The sequence below is a fragment of the Aspergillus affinis genome (assembly GCF_023601865.1).
Source record: "Aspergillus affinis strain CMG 70 chromosome Unknown NODE_161_length_67583_cov_88_479572, whole genome shotgun sequence".
In the NCBI taxonomy this organism is placed as follows: Eukaryota; Fungi; Ascomycota; class Eurotiomycetes; order Eurotiales; family Aspergillaceae; genus Aspergillus; species Aspergillus affinis.
In genome coordinates, this window is record NW_026515942.1 from 53,291 (window position 1) to 67,583 (window position 14,293).

The 14,293-nt window shown below is 50.0% G+C and overlaps 6 protein-coding genes across 6 annotated transcripts; 3 read left to right on the forward strand and 3 right to left on the reverse strand.

The window, feature by feature from the left end:
* Positions 1-362: 362 nt before the first annotated feature.
* On the forward strand, positions 363-2,249 carry KD926_002839 (putative MFS transporter; the record flags this gene model as incomplete). Its single annotated transcript, XM_053094406.1, has 6 exons — positions 363-510; positions 562-618; positions 669-798; positions 851-1,049; positions 1,112-1,522; positions 1,572-2,249. 6 exons carry the CDS (start codon positions 363-365, stop codon positions 2,247-2,249), a joined length of 1,623 nt encoding a protein of 540 aa, XP_052950838.1.
* A 79-nt stretch (positions 2,250-2,328) lies between these two features.
* On the reverse strand, positions 2,329-2,805 carry KD926_002840 (GNAT family N-acetyltransferase; the record flags this gene model as incomplete). The annotated part of the gene is made up of 1 exon (XM_053094407.1): positions 2,329-2,805. The coding sequence occupies one exon, from the start codon at positions 2,803-2,805 to the stop codon at positions 2,329-2,331; it is 477 nt and encodes a 158-aa protein (XP_052950839.1).
* Positions 2,806-3,749: 944 nt separating this feature from the next.
* Positions 3,750-5,249, forward strand: KD926_002841 (pyridoxal phosphate-dependent decarboxylase family protein; the record flags this gene model as incomplete). Its single annotated transcript, XM_053094408.1, has 1 exon — positions 3,750-5,249. One exon carries the CDS (start codon positions 3,750-3,752, stop codon positions 5,247-5,249), a length of 1,500 nt encoding a protein of 499 aa, XP_052950840.1.
* Positions 5,250-5,509: 260 nt separating this feature from the next.
* Positions 5,510-8,032, reverse strand: aguA (alpha-glucuronidase; the record flags this gene model as incomplete). Its single annotated transcript, XM_053094409.1, has 1 exon — positions 5,510-8,032. One exon carries the CDS (start codon positions 8,030-8,032, stop codon positions 5,510-5,512), a length of 2,523 nt encoding a protein of 840 aa, XP_052950841.1.
* Positions 8,033-8,797: 765 nt separating this feature from the next.
* On the forward strand, positions 8,798-11,129 carry KD926_002843 (transcription factor domain-containing protein; the record flags this gene model as incomplete). Its single annotated transcript, XM_053094410.1, has 8 exons — positions 8,798-8,842; positions 8,895-8,918; positions 8,973-9,088; positions 9,142-9,533; positions 9,580-9,875; positions 9,922-10,356; positions 10,411-10,646; positions 10,700-11,129. The coding sequence occupies 8 exons, from the start codon at positions 8,798-8,800 to the stop codon at positions 11,127-11,129; spliced, it is 1,974 nt and encodes a 657-aa protein (XP_052950842.1).
* Positions 11,130-11,212: 83 nt separating this feature from the next.
* erg4A (c-24(28) sterol reductase) lies at positions 11,213-12,883 on the reverse strand (the record flags this gene model as incomplete). Its single annotated transcript, XM_053094411.1, has 5 exons — positions 11,213-11,224; positions 11,281-11,498; positions 11,554-11,885; positions 11,942-12,772; positions 12,855-12,883. The coding sequence occupies 5 exons, from the start codon at positions 12,881-12,883 to the stop codon at positions 11,213-11,215; spliced, it is 1,422 nt and encodes a 473-aa protein (XP_052950843.1).
* Between the last annotated feature and the right edge of the window lie 1,410 nt (positions 12,884-14,293).

Genomic DNA, 14,293 nt, shown 5'->3' on the forward strand with positions numbered 1-14,293 from the left:
ATGGCTTTCGTCCACATTCCGACATGGCTAAGGTCCTGCTATCTACAGCATGAAAGGAAGTTGTGGAGGTGGCGCTCGGTAGCCCCCGAGTCACAAGCGCCTTTCGGAGCGGGGGATTTTGGCTTCGCGTTAGTGACCGAATTGCTTAGTGTGGATGCTGAAGGCCCAGTCCGGGGTAATATAGGGTTCTAGGCATCTTCTTATCATCGACTGCCAACACCATCGGCTAGACTACAATGCCATCTTTTGTGTATTTAACCTGCTGGGTGTGCAGCGTTCCGGACGATTCATCAGAACGCCTACCATCTTTTCATCGCAGTTTGCGATCGATTGGGCTATCAGTGTTTAATTTTTTTTTCATCATGCCGGACGACGATAAGGCCTCCGCGGGCCATGTGGAGGAGATTGAAGCGCTTGGGGAATTCAAGCAGAATCGAAAAATAATGGGCACGGTAAAATTGACAGAAGGAGCAATTGTCTACATTCCCACCCCAACGGCAGATCCCCGAGGTAAGTATCTGTGAAAAGGGCCCTTCACTAGCTAGACTGATTTGTTCTTAGATCCTTTGAATATGCCAAACTGGCAGAAGACGATTATTCTAATTGTGATATCAGTTTGTAAGCTTGAGGCCTCCCAAGTTTTGCAGACGTCAACACTGACAGCTTAGTCTCCACTCTCGGTCTCGCTCTTGTCTCTGGTTTTGGTGGCCTACTTGGCTTTTATATCCCTGGATATGAAGCGATCGGGAAGGGATATGACGAGATAACACATTTGATGACATATCCGACGCTGTTCATGTACAGTCTTCTCAACACGCAGAGAAAGCATGGCGTGCTGACCAAAATGTAGGGGAATCGGCAACCTCATCGGAATGCCTCTTGCCATCGGAATTGGGCGTCGCATTGTTCTTCTCGGCTCCACAGTGGTTCTTGTTATTGGTGCTATTCTCTGCGCAACAGCGAAGAGTTTCGAATGGCATCTTGCCTCTCGGATGGTTGTTGGGTTAGCTGCAGGACAGAGCGAGGCCTTGGTTCCTATGATTACCCAGGTAAACCGACCCGACATAGTTGAGCGGAGCACTCACTCACTTTTTTTTCTGAGCATATCTAGGAGATATTCTTTCTCCATGAACGCAGTAAAGCTCTCATGGGCCAGCAAGCTATCCAAGTTAGTCTGACCAGTGTGTGGGTGCTTTTCGCCGGGCCTATTGCCGAGGCCATAACTCCAGAATGGTGGTATGGACTTGGAGCAGCTTTGGCCGGCCTACTGCTGGTTGTTGCTTTCTTATTTCTTCCTGAGACCAAATATGACCGGTCGCTTGAATCGTATCACGGGGACACGTCCCCTAGTGACGACGCCCGAAAGAACTCTGTGGGAAGTGTGCATAAGGCAGACTCCGATGGCAACTGCACAGAGCGACCACCCCTTGACACGACCCGGTATGCACCGCGGACATTTAAATCCGACCTGCGTCTGTGGGTTGGCAAGCCTGAATGGATTAAAGTGTGGGAGGTGCTGAGAGTATGTTTTGACCTACCCAGCGCCGAAGCTCTTCGCTAACGATAAATAGCAAACCTTCGAGTTGCTTCTTTTCCCAAACGTCCTTTGGGCTCTTCTCCTGAATGGTATCACAATTGGCACGAATATTGCCATCTCAACTACCTACAGCACCATCGTGTCAAGTCCGCCGTATAACTGGCCTGATAGCAGCGCCAGCTACGTCAACTGTGGACAGATCGTGGTCGCGATCGCGGCGCTGCCTCTTCTAGGCCACGGGTCCGACTATTTAATCAAATATTTTGCTAGACGCAACGGCGGGATGCATGAGCCGGAAATTCGAATCATTCCTCTGATTATCCCCATTATAGTGGGTGTTTTTACATCCGCCATCTACGGCGTGGCAGCCGCAAATCCATACCAGTACCACTGGTTCATCTATGTCTGGACAATCGCTGCGTATTATTTCTGCTTCGTCGGAGCAAACATCGTGGCGATTACCTACTTGCTGGACAGTTACCCTGCCCGAGCAGGGCCTCTGCTGGTCATTATTTGCGCCTTCCGAGGTATCATTTCTTTTGGTACGAGTTATGGAACGGCACCATTTGTTGCACTGCATGGATATGACGGTACATTCGGTACGTTCGCCGCGTTGACGGGATTCTTGGGGGTCCTGGGTATTCCGGTCTATATTTGGGGCAAGAAGATCCGACAGTTTACGGGACGGTTCGCGAAGGATAAATCGGACTGATTATCACGCCTTGTCTGCTCATGCTTCTCTTTGGCTATTTACATCGCTCATAAGTTTCTCACATAGCAACTCATGAATCTCAATTCAGCTCTTTTCGAAAGAACGCTCTCTCATACCCATCCTCCTCCCGCCGATCTGTCTCAACGAACCCGAGCTTCGGATAAAGCGCCAGATTCTCATACATCTTGATATTGGTGAACAATGTAACCGCCTCATAGCCTCTTTCTCTTGCCAAATCCTCAGCGAAGTTCATCAGTAGCCTCCCATAACCCTTGCTCTGTATCTCGGGGTCAACGACCAGATTGTTAATGTTGATTGAGTTGGTGTTGCTGTCCCTGTGAAGAACGACTGAACCAATTATTGCATGATCTTCGAGGCGCTCCAGGACGTATATCTCTCGTGTTTTCAAGAGCTCGTAATAATCTGCGGCCATAGGAGCAGGGAGCTTGCCCATTCGAGGGATGTATTTCGAGTACGCGGCAGTGACCATGGATCGGATGGTTGGAACATGATCCGGGGTGGCCTTGATAACGGAAAGGCCTTCTTCGGAGGACATTGTGCAAAGTCTTCTAGATCTTGATTTTTTTTTTTTTTCCTTTCTCTGGATTGTCTTGTGGAAAATGCAGCTTTTGTGAGACAGCGACAGAGAGCGGCACTGTCTTTAAGCAATGAGTCACAGGTGGACGGATCAATGGTCACTATGTTCCACATTGGTAAGCGTTGAATTCATCGCGCCGAAGTAGCGGCGGACCCTTGCTAGTGTCCAGCTTATTTGCTTTCCTCTTCTAGTATACTGAGGGAGCGTATTATCTCAGCCCTTGTGGCATAGTTAGTTAGTGAATTCAGCTGATGTCATCTGTAAAGGTTATGCATACATTGTTGTTCTGCCTCAGGTGTCAAGGTGTCAAGGTGTCGAAATACGTATGACCGGTCGCCTCGGCCTTCTCTCGTCTCCGTGTCGTCAGTGGTCACCCTCAACTCCAACCCCGAGTCACAGACCATTGGTGAATCGGAATCGGAATCAAAACGAGCGGGATTTGATCTCTCCCAGCAACCAAGATCTTGCCTCGGAGGCTTCTTCCAGTTCGGCCTTATGACGTGATTCCGCCGGCAATTGTTATTCCCAAGTCGTTGTTTGCCTGGTCAGGCAAGAGGTTATTCGACACGCAAAGTCTGGTTTTCGCTCTCCATTGGGTACCACTAGTGAAAATGACGACCCTGGAGATAGGAACAATTCCCGAAAGCCCTTGTCGACGATTAAATCTTGCTAAGACTTGATTCACGACCTAAAAAATTCTATTTCCATTGTCCGTGGAGACCTCTCGGGCTTAGCTTTTGCTCGCAGCCGCAAGTTCAAAAATTTTTAAGATGTGCAATTATATTTAATGTCCTTGCTACGCTGCATTTCCTACGGCCCTTTAGCTGCAGTATACATCTTTACGTCTTCAGATAAGAAGAGGCATTGTCTCATTTCCGATTACCAGACATGCAGCGATCATCATGGGTGAAATCAGCCCTGCTCAACTTGATGGGATCCCGGCCTATGGACTCCCCAAGCCTGCAAGTCCTGCGCGCGATATTGAAGGTGAAGTCGAAGGTCAATGGATTGATCTGATGCGTATTTTACGAGGCCTAAAAACTGTCACCACGCCGGATCTTGACGAACCCATCATCAAAAAGTCCACCGAGCAAGATATCGCCGATGTTCGACACCTCAGCACCCCAGACATTCCCCGACCGATATCCAATGTCATTCAGGAAGCATATTCTATCTTCAACCATCGTTCGCGGACCAATCATAAGGGCTTCTTCTCCTTCACGCCGGCAAATGTCACGCCACTTACTTGGCTTGGAGATGTCCTTGTTTCCGCGTTCAATGCTCACTGCAGCGGCTCGCTTACGGCGGCGGGCCCTTGCGCCGTTGAAACTGAATTGGTCAAATGGTTTGCATCGAGAATCCATTTTCCATCCACAGCAGGCGGACTCTTCGTCTCCGGCGGATCAATAGCAAACATGATGGCTATGACAGCAGCTCGGGACCAGAAGCTAGAATGGCAGAATTACCCCAAGGGTGTGATCTACATCGCGCGTCAAGCACACTACTCACACTTCAAAGCCGCCCGAATCTTGGGATTCCATGCCCAGCAAATCCGTACTGTGGACTCGGACACTTTCGGTCGTCTAAACACCAATCACCTCGAACAGCTCATCCAAGCTGACAAGCAAAACGGCCTCATTGCCTTCCTTATTATGGCTACATTCGGATACACGGAGACCGGGCTGATCGATCCCCTCGCAACCATCTCTGAGATAGCCCAAAGAGAGGGTCTATGGCTTCACGTCGATGGAGCCTACGGCGCTTCGCTCTCCCTCTCGCTCACCCGGTCGGGTCTCGCTAGGCAGCTCAGCACCGCAGACAGCGTATCGTGGGACGCGCATAAACTTCTTTTCCAAACCTATGGGTGTGGGATGCTCCTCGTCCGAGACAAATCGCACCTCGTGTCCAGCTTCCACGCCCAGTCCTCATTCATGGATCATACGTCTCGCGTCAAGGAAGACGAGCCCGAGCTCTGGGATATGGGAGTCGAATTAACGCGGCCGTCACGGGCCATGAGTTTGTGGTTCGCATTGCGTGTTCTAGGAACCGAGAGAATTGGCCAATTGATCGACCATGGAATGGATCTTGTGGAGTTGATTCAGCTAAAGCTGGAGACAATGCGCGAGTGGGAAGTCATCACGCCCGCTTCGTTAGGGATCATCACGTTCAGATATCATCCGGAACTGAGGAAGAGGCAGGAGAAGACGCTGGAGAAGCTGAATGAGGATATCTCCAGGATTCTGCTGGACACGAACACGGCGGCTGTTATGACGGTTAAGGTGAATGATGTTTTGGCATTGCGCATTTGTTGCACGAATGTACGGTTGACGGAAGAGGATGTGCTAGAGCTGGTGAAGAGTATGGATGAAGTTGCGAGGAGACTGAATATGTGCATGAATTAGTTGCGTTGTCCGGATATTGATACCCCCGGTGCTCGGCTTTGAATAAGACGAGTTGATATTGATCTTCATGCGCCCTTGGGCTTATTTTCTTAGTATAACTTCGGGTGGCTGATCATTACAGCCTAAATCTAGCCCACGGTAGGCCAATCTGTTTTAATGTGAACAACTGATTCATTCATTTGATTCAAATGATGCTCTATGCTCTAGGGTCTTCACCCGAGAACCTGCCACAAGCTTACAACCTCTGACAATAAGTCCGATTAATCAACCACGCCCTCAGGCAGAAACACCACATAATCCAACGGCGCCGGCTCAACGCCATCCGCTTGACCGACAATCTTCAACACATCCCCCTTTTTGACCTTAACATCCCGGAACGTGATCCGTATCGCCGAGTGACCATCCAGGTAGATTGACGGCGTATGTCCAAGGATATCCTCGGCGTCGCCTTTCCATTTGCCGATAACGCGCTTGTTCAGATACACGGTCCATTCAGACTGTCCACCATACAAATCATAATAATTGATACCCAGATCGTACGTGCCAGATGAGAATTTTAGTTTCGTTGTCGCAGTTCCTGTGGTGGAATTGGTCGCTGTGACAATGGCTGTCGCATTTGAGGCGGTTTCGTACGGATGCACCGTGTATTTTTTGTATCCATTAAGAGTCATATCTTCGGCTTCCACACGCCATGGGTGATGGCTCACTCGGCCCTCTTTGTCCTCGATGCCTGACAGGTTATAGTAGAAGTTATTGATTGCGTCGCGCCAGACGATCGAATGGCCTGCCTGGTAGATTAGCCGATGACGCATCTCCTCGTATCGTTGCTTGTCGATGCGCCCCTTCAGCGCTTCCCATTTGGGAACAAAAGTCTGAGCGGTCTCGGCGCCAGTGTAGTGTGCATCGTAGAAATGCTGGATCACGGTTTTTCCAGAGTGCAAACGATGAGTGTAGGGTACATGGTGGAACCATAGGAGCAGATCGTCCGGTGTCGTTTCGATCTCCTCGTACATTTCCGCGATTTCCTTTGGATATTGGCCCGCGTTTCGCGTTCCATTCTTCACAGTACGGTCCATACCAATGGAGTAGCTGTTAGCACGTGTCCACTGTCCCCAGCCATTGCCATCTTGCGAGCCGGGATTGGGTCCATAGTGGGTGTAGAGAATGTCGGTGAGGGTCTGGACGCCCAGGTTTCCACTATAGTTCTCATATGCAGGCCATGAAGCCATTGACATTTCAGTGATGGTGTCTAGAACACGGCGATCCTGCCCAAAGGTCAAACGCGTCCAGTCTTCTAGGATTTGGACGGAATCGTCTGTAGGGCTCCATGCTAAACGACCGTAGGCGTACAGATTTGACATAGACAGATGGCTTCCTAGCCAGGTGTTGTTCGTGCCGACATTCACCACAGCCGCCCATCCTCCGAGCGGCCGCTTGAAGTGCTGTCCAGACACGATGTCTCGGACGGGAGATGGCTTCTGGTCGACGCGTAAGTCAAAGTCCAATATTTCTTTCCACAGCGGAGCCAGATAGACAAGGTGACATTGTTGGCCGAGATACTCCTGCGTGACCTGCAGCTCGATAGCCATATTGGTGTGGTACATGTTGCCGAACAGCGGAGACACGGGCTCGCGCACTTGGAAGTCAATGGGTCCATATTTAATCTGGAGCACGACATTGTCTTCAAACTTCCCGTCAAGCCCTTTAAAGAACTCGATTTGCGCATTAGCTCTATCATTGGTCCAACTATCCTCCATCAAGTGGTGATCATAGACGAAGGCACGGAACATGAGTATGCCGCCATACGGCTGCAAGGCCCGCGCGAAGAGGTTGGCCCCGTCCGCTAAGGTTCGATTGTATGTATCTGGGCCGGGCTGACCCTCGGAGCTTGCCTTCACTACGTATCCGGCCAGGTCAGGGACATGCCCATACAGGCTATCAGTGATCTCCTGCCACCAGGTGATGACCTTCGGATCCAGGGGATCATATGTCCCCAGACCACCCAGCGTATCCGGCGAGGCGAAATTGAGCGAAACTCCGATTTGAATGCCGTACGGTCGGAAGACATCGGCGATGCGCGTCAGCCCTTTCATGTTAGCTGGCGTGAGGAGTGTGGCATTAGCGTTCACGTTGTTCACGACAATAGCATTGATTCGGATCGACGCCAGAAGCCGAGCGTATTGTTTGACGCGGTCCATATTTTCGACTATTCGGCCTTCCGCAAAGAAGATAGACGGGCCAGCGTAGCCCCGTTCTATACTACCGTCCATATTGTCCCACTGGTTCACCCATCGGATCGGAGCATGAGGACTAGTTGAGTAATCCACGTCGGAAAAGTTTCCTTGGCCAAGCAGCGAGATGTATTCGAAAGCTCCGTACAATGCACCGCGTGCGTTCTGGCCAATAATCTGAACGCTATCGCCCTGCGCTCTCAACCAGAAACCATCCTCCTCCAATGTCGGAACATCGGAGGCTTTGTTGCATGATTTCCGGTATTCCTCAAGCGTAGCCACCACAAGAGAAGAGCGAGAATCACATTTGGAGCGCGCAATTGTGACCTCTTTTCCAACGATATCATGCAGTCCCTTCTTCAATTCCTGGGCTGCAGTGAAAACCGGGGTGGATTGGTTGTTGGTGAACGTCACGACGCGAGATGGCAGTCTGCGTTGACATTTTTTGTCGCACCGAACGGGAGCATACCGCAGCCATCCATCGAGACCATTCTCTGCGGCTACTATCGTAAGAAGCAGAAGCCAAACGAGACGCAAAATCAACGGACGCATTGTGAAGAGCCTGGCAACCTACCTTTCTAGTCCCGCATTTCCACAATTCAATGGCAGGTTTTATAGTTTCTGAGCAGGACACCCCACGCTCTCGCCGTGGCATGACGTTACGGACCGGCAGTCCATGCTAAATTTGCATTCAGCCTATTCTCGACATTAAGATCTGGAAAACGCGGGGTGGCAGCCGATCTAAGATTGTCCGCTTCCTACCCTGTCCATTTTGAAGTTGAATAACAGGTCTCAGGTCCAACTAATGGCAGGCTGGAGCACACAAGCAGCCAGGAGGTGCCAACTCCGTTCATCCTCACATCTGTAGTCGATCGTGACGAGGTACGAAGACCATTCCGATCGACAACCTGATGCCGAGACCAAGCGATTTAGCCGGATTGATTGCGGGGATCAAACATTTGATGCGGGGATAATTTCGCACTGAAAATGCGCCAATCATATGTGCAGTGGTCGGCTATTGACACTGTAAATGATACTCAGGTACGCCGTCCAATCCTGCACTCTTCCACTCTTCAGGGGCAGGAGGGAAGAGAAAGAAGAAGAGGAAGAGGAAGAGGAGGAAGAAAACACGACTTAGCCAGATTGGGCAGGTGGTAACATGCGATCCGCTAACCCTAATACGGTAAGGCCTCTCAGGACATTGCACTATTCCCAATCAGGCCGCCGCGCTCATCGGCGTTTGAGTTACTTCGGCCAAGTCGCCCGTCCGTCATCATCTCGCTCAATCTTCCCAGACATTCCAAGACTCTAGGATAAATGGCTGAAAGGACTCCGTCTCGGAACTCCTTTCGCCCCCGCGCTGTACGTATCTCTTCCCCCATGTCCCTGACTCCGGTGATTTAACCTATGCTAGTGTGACAACTGCCGCGTTCGAAAGGTATGCTGACCACTCGATATACACCGATTGAACGAGATGCTCACAGGCTCGTAGATAAAATGCGACAAGGCCACTCCCTGCTCCAGCTGTGGTGCGTTGGATATTCCCTGTAAAACCGCCGGGGTTGCCACGGGTGTCTCTGAGCCCCAACGCGCTGCGCCCAGCCAGTAGTAAGCTCACGCTGCAAATGCCGCTAGGATCGTTTACTAAAGCGTGGTGACAGCGAGAACAAGATTGATGCAATCCAAGAGCAGCTCCTTGTGATTCAGCAGGCTCTTAGGGATGTCAATCAATCCGCGTCCCCTGCCCCAACTCACCCGGTGCCTCGCCCTGTACCATCCGCCGATCCTGTCCCTCCATTCGAAGGCCAGTCCTCCTTTCATCATGAATCTATTCTTGCAAAAGATGCTGCATTTTCTGCCGTGGCTGGTGCGCAGGGGAGGAGGCTTGATGATCACGTCTCAGCTGCTCTCTCTTCCTTGACTCACAGCCTCGATCGAAATACAGCCGTCTCGCAAGACGATGCAGCGCGAGACAAGACGTCGGCATCTCCGCTATCTAAAGAGGAACTGCTTCCAGTTGACCTTGCGGTATCGGTAGTCAAGGCTGTGAAAGGTATGTATACCTGTTTTTTCTGTCTTAGCCTCGCTGACACATGCAGCTCAACCCCCTTTTTTCTTGGTCAGCCACTCCTGGAGAGATCTACTTCAAATCGAGATGCTGTGTCAATCACTCTACTTTCCTCTTCAGCCCGTTCCTGCAGGCTCAGTGACTCTTTTTCATGGACTCTTCTTTTATATCATTCGTGATTATCTACACCAAGGACATCCAGATCTAACTCACTACAACCTTGCCGCGAGTGTCGAATTTTGCGAGCGTCACTTCTTCGATGGCCTCAACAGTTATGAAATGATGACGGCACCTACCTTGGAAAAGGTGCAAGCCTTACTGATAGGGGTATAGTCTTTGCAACTATAATGAAAGCTCGTACTAATCGTTGCAGATCATCAAAGCGCAAGAAGAATTTGACATTCAACGTTGTTGGACCTACCTATCACTTGCCTTCAACATGTGCCAGACCTTGGGTTTCCACAGGAGTTCGACGTTGAAAGACGACGAGTCTCCCGCTGCAGAAGCAAAACGACATGTCTTCTGGTCTTTATATACGATCGACAAGAACATTTCACTAAACATTGGCTTCAGTTCACATTTCCAAGACCACGATATCGACGCCGATCTTTTTAAGCCATCGAATAAACCCAGTCAGCGCCCGTGGGACTTGATGGCCATTGTAACCGTGGAGTTTGCCGCCATCCAAGGACGCGTCTTTGATCAACTATACTCGGTGGGAGCAATGAACGAAACAGATGACAAACGAGCACGCGCTGTACAGCAGTTGTCACTCGATTTGATTGCCGTTCGCGACAGGCTTGTTGCAGTACGTCCCTTTTTTCTACACCTCGCGGTATCGCGTACTCACCACCACTATCAGATCGATGTTAGTTCCGGTTTATATGCCGATTCCTTACACGGAATGGCAGCCTGTGCCGACTTCATCGCCTACTCAGTAATGACAGTGATCTACCGGGCCCAGTCACGGCCCACCGACGCCATGGCTGTATCGTCCCAATGCTACGAAGCCGCCCGACTAGCTCTGGACAGTCACCTGAAATGTTTCGGCTTTTTCCGTGACCGTCAGACACACAAACAAATGGAATACGTCAATTGGTTTGTCGCTTAGCTTCAATTTTTCCGGTCATTGATAATTGACTGCTTGCTAGGATCCTACTTTACCCTTCCTTCGCCCCATTCGTCATTGTCTTCACTCACGCCATCGCCACCTCCAGCTCAACCGATCTCTCTTTGCTACAAGACACTGTCAAATCCCTAGACCTGATCAAAGGCCTCTCTCGTGGCTCGATGCACCTGTTCGCTATCTGCGAGGCGTTCGCAAAGACCGCACAAGTTCTCGTCGACGCGCGCCAGACTGTGACGGGTCTCGAACATCATCAAGACGGGTCCCTCTTTATCCCAGCTACCACCGACGGCCCTGGGAACATCGCGTTACCCGATTTCCCATGGCCTGAGAACACGTTCGACTCATCTATGAACCAGGAAGATATTTCTCTATTCTTGAACGATTTTATCGGTACAGGGCGATCCGTGATGGAAATGCTAAACTCGAATTCCTTGAATGATTCTTTTCGGTGATACAGGTGTATGTGGCTAGGGATTTCTGCTACCGATCCTACACTGTTGAAAATAGCTTTCACCTAAATCGCCGGTCGACTAACTCAAATGACATACTATATTGATCGTCAGTTGAGCACACTTTCCAAAATATACAACAAGAATAACCTACCGGGATGAAAAGATAAGGCACGCGACGCTCATACTCCAGCCAAGCCTCTCCGTATCTCTCGCGACATCGCTGAATGTCACGCGTAGCGCGGTGGATAATCATCACCGTAAAGAAAACGGGATAGAACCATGGGAAGGGGGAATTAAAACCAGTGATGAGACCCCACGACATCGCGAAGAACCAGTCACACGTGTAGTGCACCTTACGAGCCATGCCGTCTAGGAAACAAGTTAGTCCATACCAATAAACATGTCAAAGGGGAAATCCACATACACCATCCGCTGCACAAGATCGAATCACCCGTCTCAGTCCGGATGATTTCAGGATTCTTGACGAATTTCCATGGCAGCTGCGGGAACGTCTTTCGGTCCACCGAAACGCCGCGCTCCTGGGCCCGGAAATAGTTCTTCTGGCTGTTGCACGTGTCCCAGACCCAGTACAGGAAAAGGTACATCACAACCAGAGCGCCCAGCGCAACCGGCGACCATTGATAGGTTGAGGGGTGATGAGATGCCAGGTACAAGGTGCAATGGCAATAACTCATCGGCACGCCAGCCAAGTTCCAGAAGATCAACATGAATCCCCACTTTTCGTAGAACATATCCCTATTCGAGATCCGTCAGTACAGAAGTCAAAAAGCCCTTTGCAGGAAAACACATACCAGCTGGTGATGATCAACTCCTCGCCCTTAGCGCACGCATTGGCGTACAAGAAATGCGCCATAAGCAAAAACCCAACCTCCCCGGACACGTACCCCAGTTCCTCCCACTGCTTAAGAGCTGTGCCCAGCGACAGCAAGAAGAGGATATACCAAGGGATGCGAACCTCGAAGAACATCTTCATATCAAGCCACCGGAAGAGCCTCGGGTTCAGCTCCGCGCCCATAAAGAAATCATACACATGAGAGCCCGTCATGCGGTGGTCCGCACCTCTCGCCAACGCGGAGATATACGCCACAAAAGAGACGATAAATCCGGAACAAATAGCCACGGACATGATCGGACCGAACTCATCGATCAGAGTGTCCAGCCTAAAGAGTCCGCTGAAATGCAGACCCAACGCGGCCAGGATCGTGACGTACCAAGACGACACAGCGGAGCAGTAGTAGTCCAGTTGTTGGCCGTTCAGATGCGGGAGGCGCTTGCCCTTCCCGTAGACACCAGGGAGACACACGTATCCGATACCTTCGAGGATGAGGAACGTCCAGTAGATGATCCATGCTTTGCGATGAGGGAAGGCGTGCGTGTAGGCGAGGTCAAAGAGATGGGTCAGGAAGTCTGGAATTGTTTCTCCCTGCTGCGGCATCGGAGCTTTGCCATCGTAGAATGTCGTCCCGATGTACATGTAGTACATGAGCAAGGGGAATCCGACCATGAGGGCGCTCACACCTAGGGCGCCTCCGAATTCAAACTCGGGCTCATGTTCGGTTTTCGGAGACGCGTTATCGGACACTCCGTTGGGTTTGGAAGAACGATTACGAGGCATCGTTTCACTATAGCAGTCATCGCATTTGTTAGTTTTATCGCAACGATTCGACGATCCTGGGGGGCATGAAGAGAAATCTTGGATCGCACCTTTTCGTCGCCGAGCTCTGACCCGACATGTTGGCGGTACCACACAAATATGCTCAAGCAACCAATATTTCGAGTATACAGATTCGTCGATAAAAAAGCACACATGGCACTTTAATAGATGGTGATGGATCTTTCCATCGCGGTCATCGCCGCGGCCTCCGCGGTCTCCGCGGCGAGAGTGGGTCCGTTGGGCCCCCAGCCCACATGCATACATTGGAAAATCAAGATCGAAGTAAGGGGTTCCAAGGGGTAAATGCTTGTTCGCTTCTCCGAGGAGATCGTCTCCTCTAGTGACTTCATGCAGCCTCCTAGGAAATTGTCTCGCTTATCTCGTAGGTATCCGTGGGTTAAACTTGTTGAGATACGGGAGTTAAGGTACCCGAAGGGAGTTCGGCTACGTATCGCTCATGGCTGCCATGGAGTACTGCAATTTTCTATGCATCCATGGCCTATTCAACCAATTGCACCAACTTCCATAATTTTGCGATGAGAGGAATTGATTAATAGCTAGTAGAATCAATATTGAGACTTTTTTTTGGCAGAAGTTAACGTGTTTATATATGCCTCTTCAATTAATCCCCGTTCCCATCACAATGGAAGACTGAAAGTGCAGCGAGGTGAGTTGAACAAAAGATATATATTCTCGAATGACGTGGATTATATGAATGCAGAACATCGCTGTGACACCACCTCGTCCTACGATCCAATTAAAGCATTGGCATTATGCAATATGACGCTTTGTAATGCAATGAACAGAACGAATTTTTTCCTGGGGAAAGGGAAAGGAATCAGGGATGCCCCCTTGCATGACAAGGACTACCTTGCCGACAAGCCGCGGCAGCTCGGCAAATAAGACTACTAGTCAGGGCGAAAGGGGTCAATATAGGTCGTCCAGTTTTTTCCGACAGTCAATGTAAAATCCATATCTTCTAAGCTGCTGCTTAATCTAGCGCAAATTGTATACGTCCAGAAAATACTACGAAGAAAAAGGTGATAGCTTGGGGGCCGGCGAAGAAGGGCGGGAACATCCTCATCTCCAACCGCGCTAATGCAACCAAGACAAGTATAATTCGGCCACTAAAGATTTGTGATGAAATATCCCAATAGGCTAGCCGTAATAGTAGCTATAGATTATGACAGCGAGCAAATCACCACTACAAGATCATCCAAGCGCAGTGGATCCCACGAAAGCGGGGAGATGATTAGATAGCATGGTGGACTGGAAGATTCCGCACGACATACAAAAAGGATGAGGGGCTGAAGCCTGCCACTTTGAATATTTAATCGCTTCCAATATCAAGGGGAGGTTTTTTTTTTTTTTTTTTTTTTTTTTTTTTTTTTTTTTTTTTTTGGTGTGGTTGGGTAAAAACAAACACAAAAAAACCACAAAGGCAAGAACTGTTTTTTAAAAAAACACCACCGGAGAAGAAAACCCACAG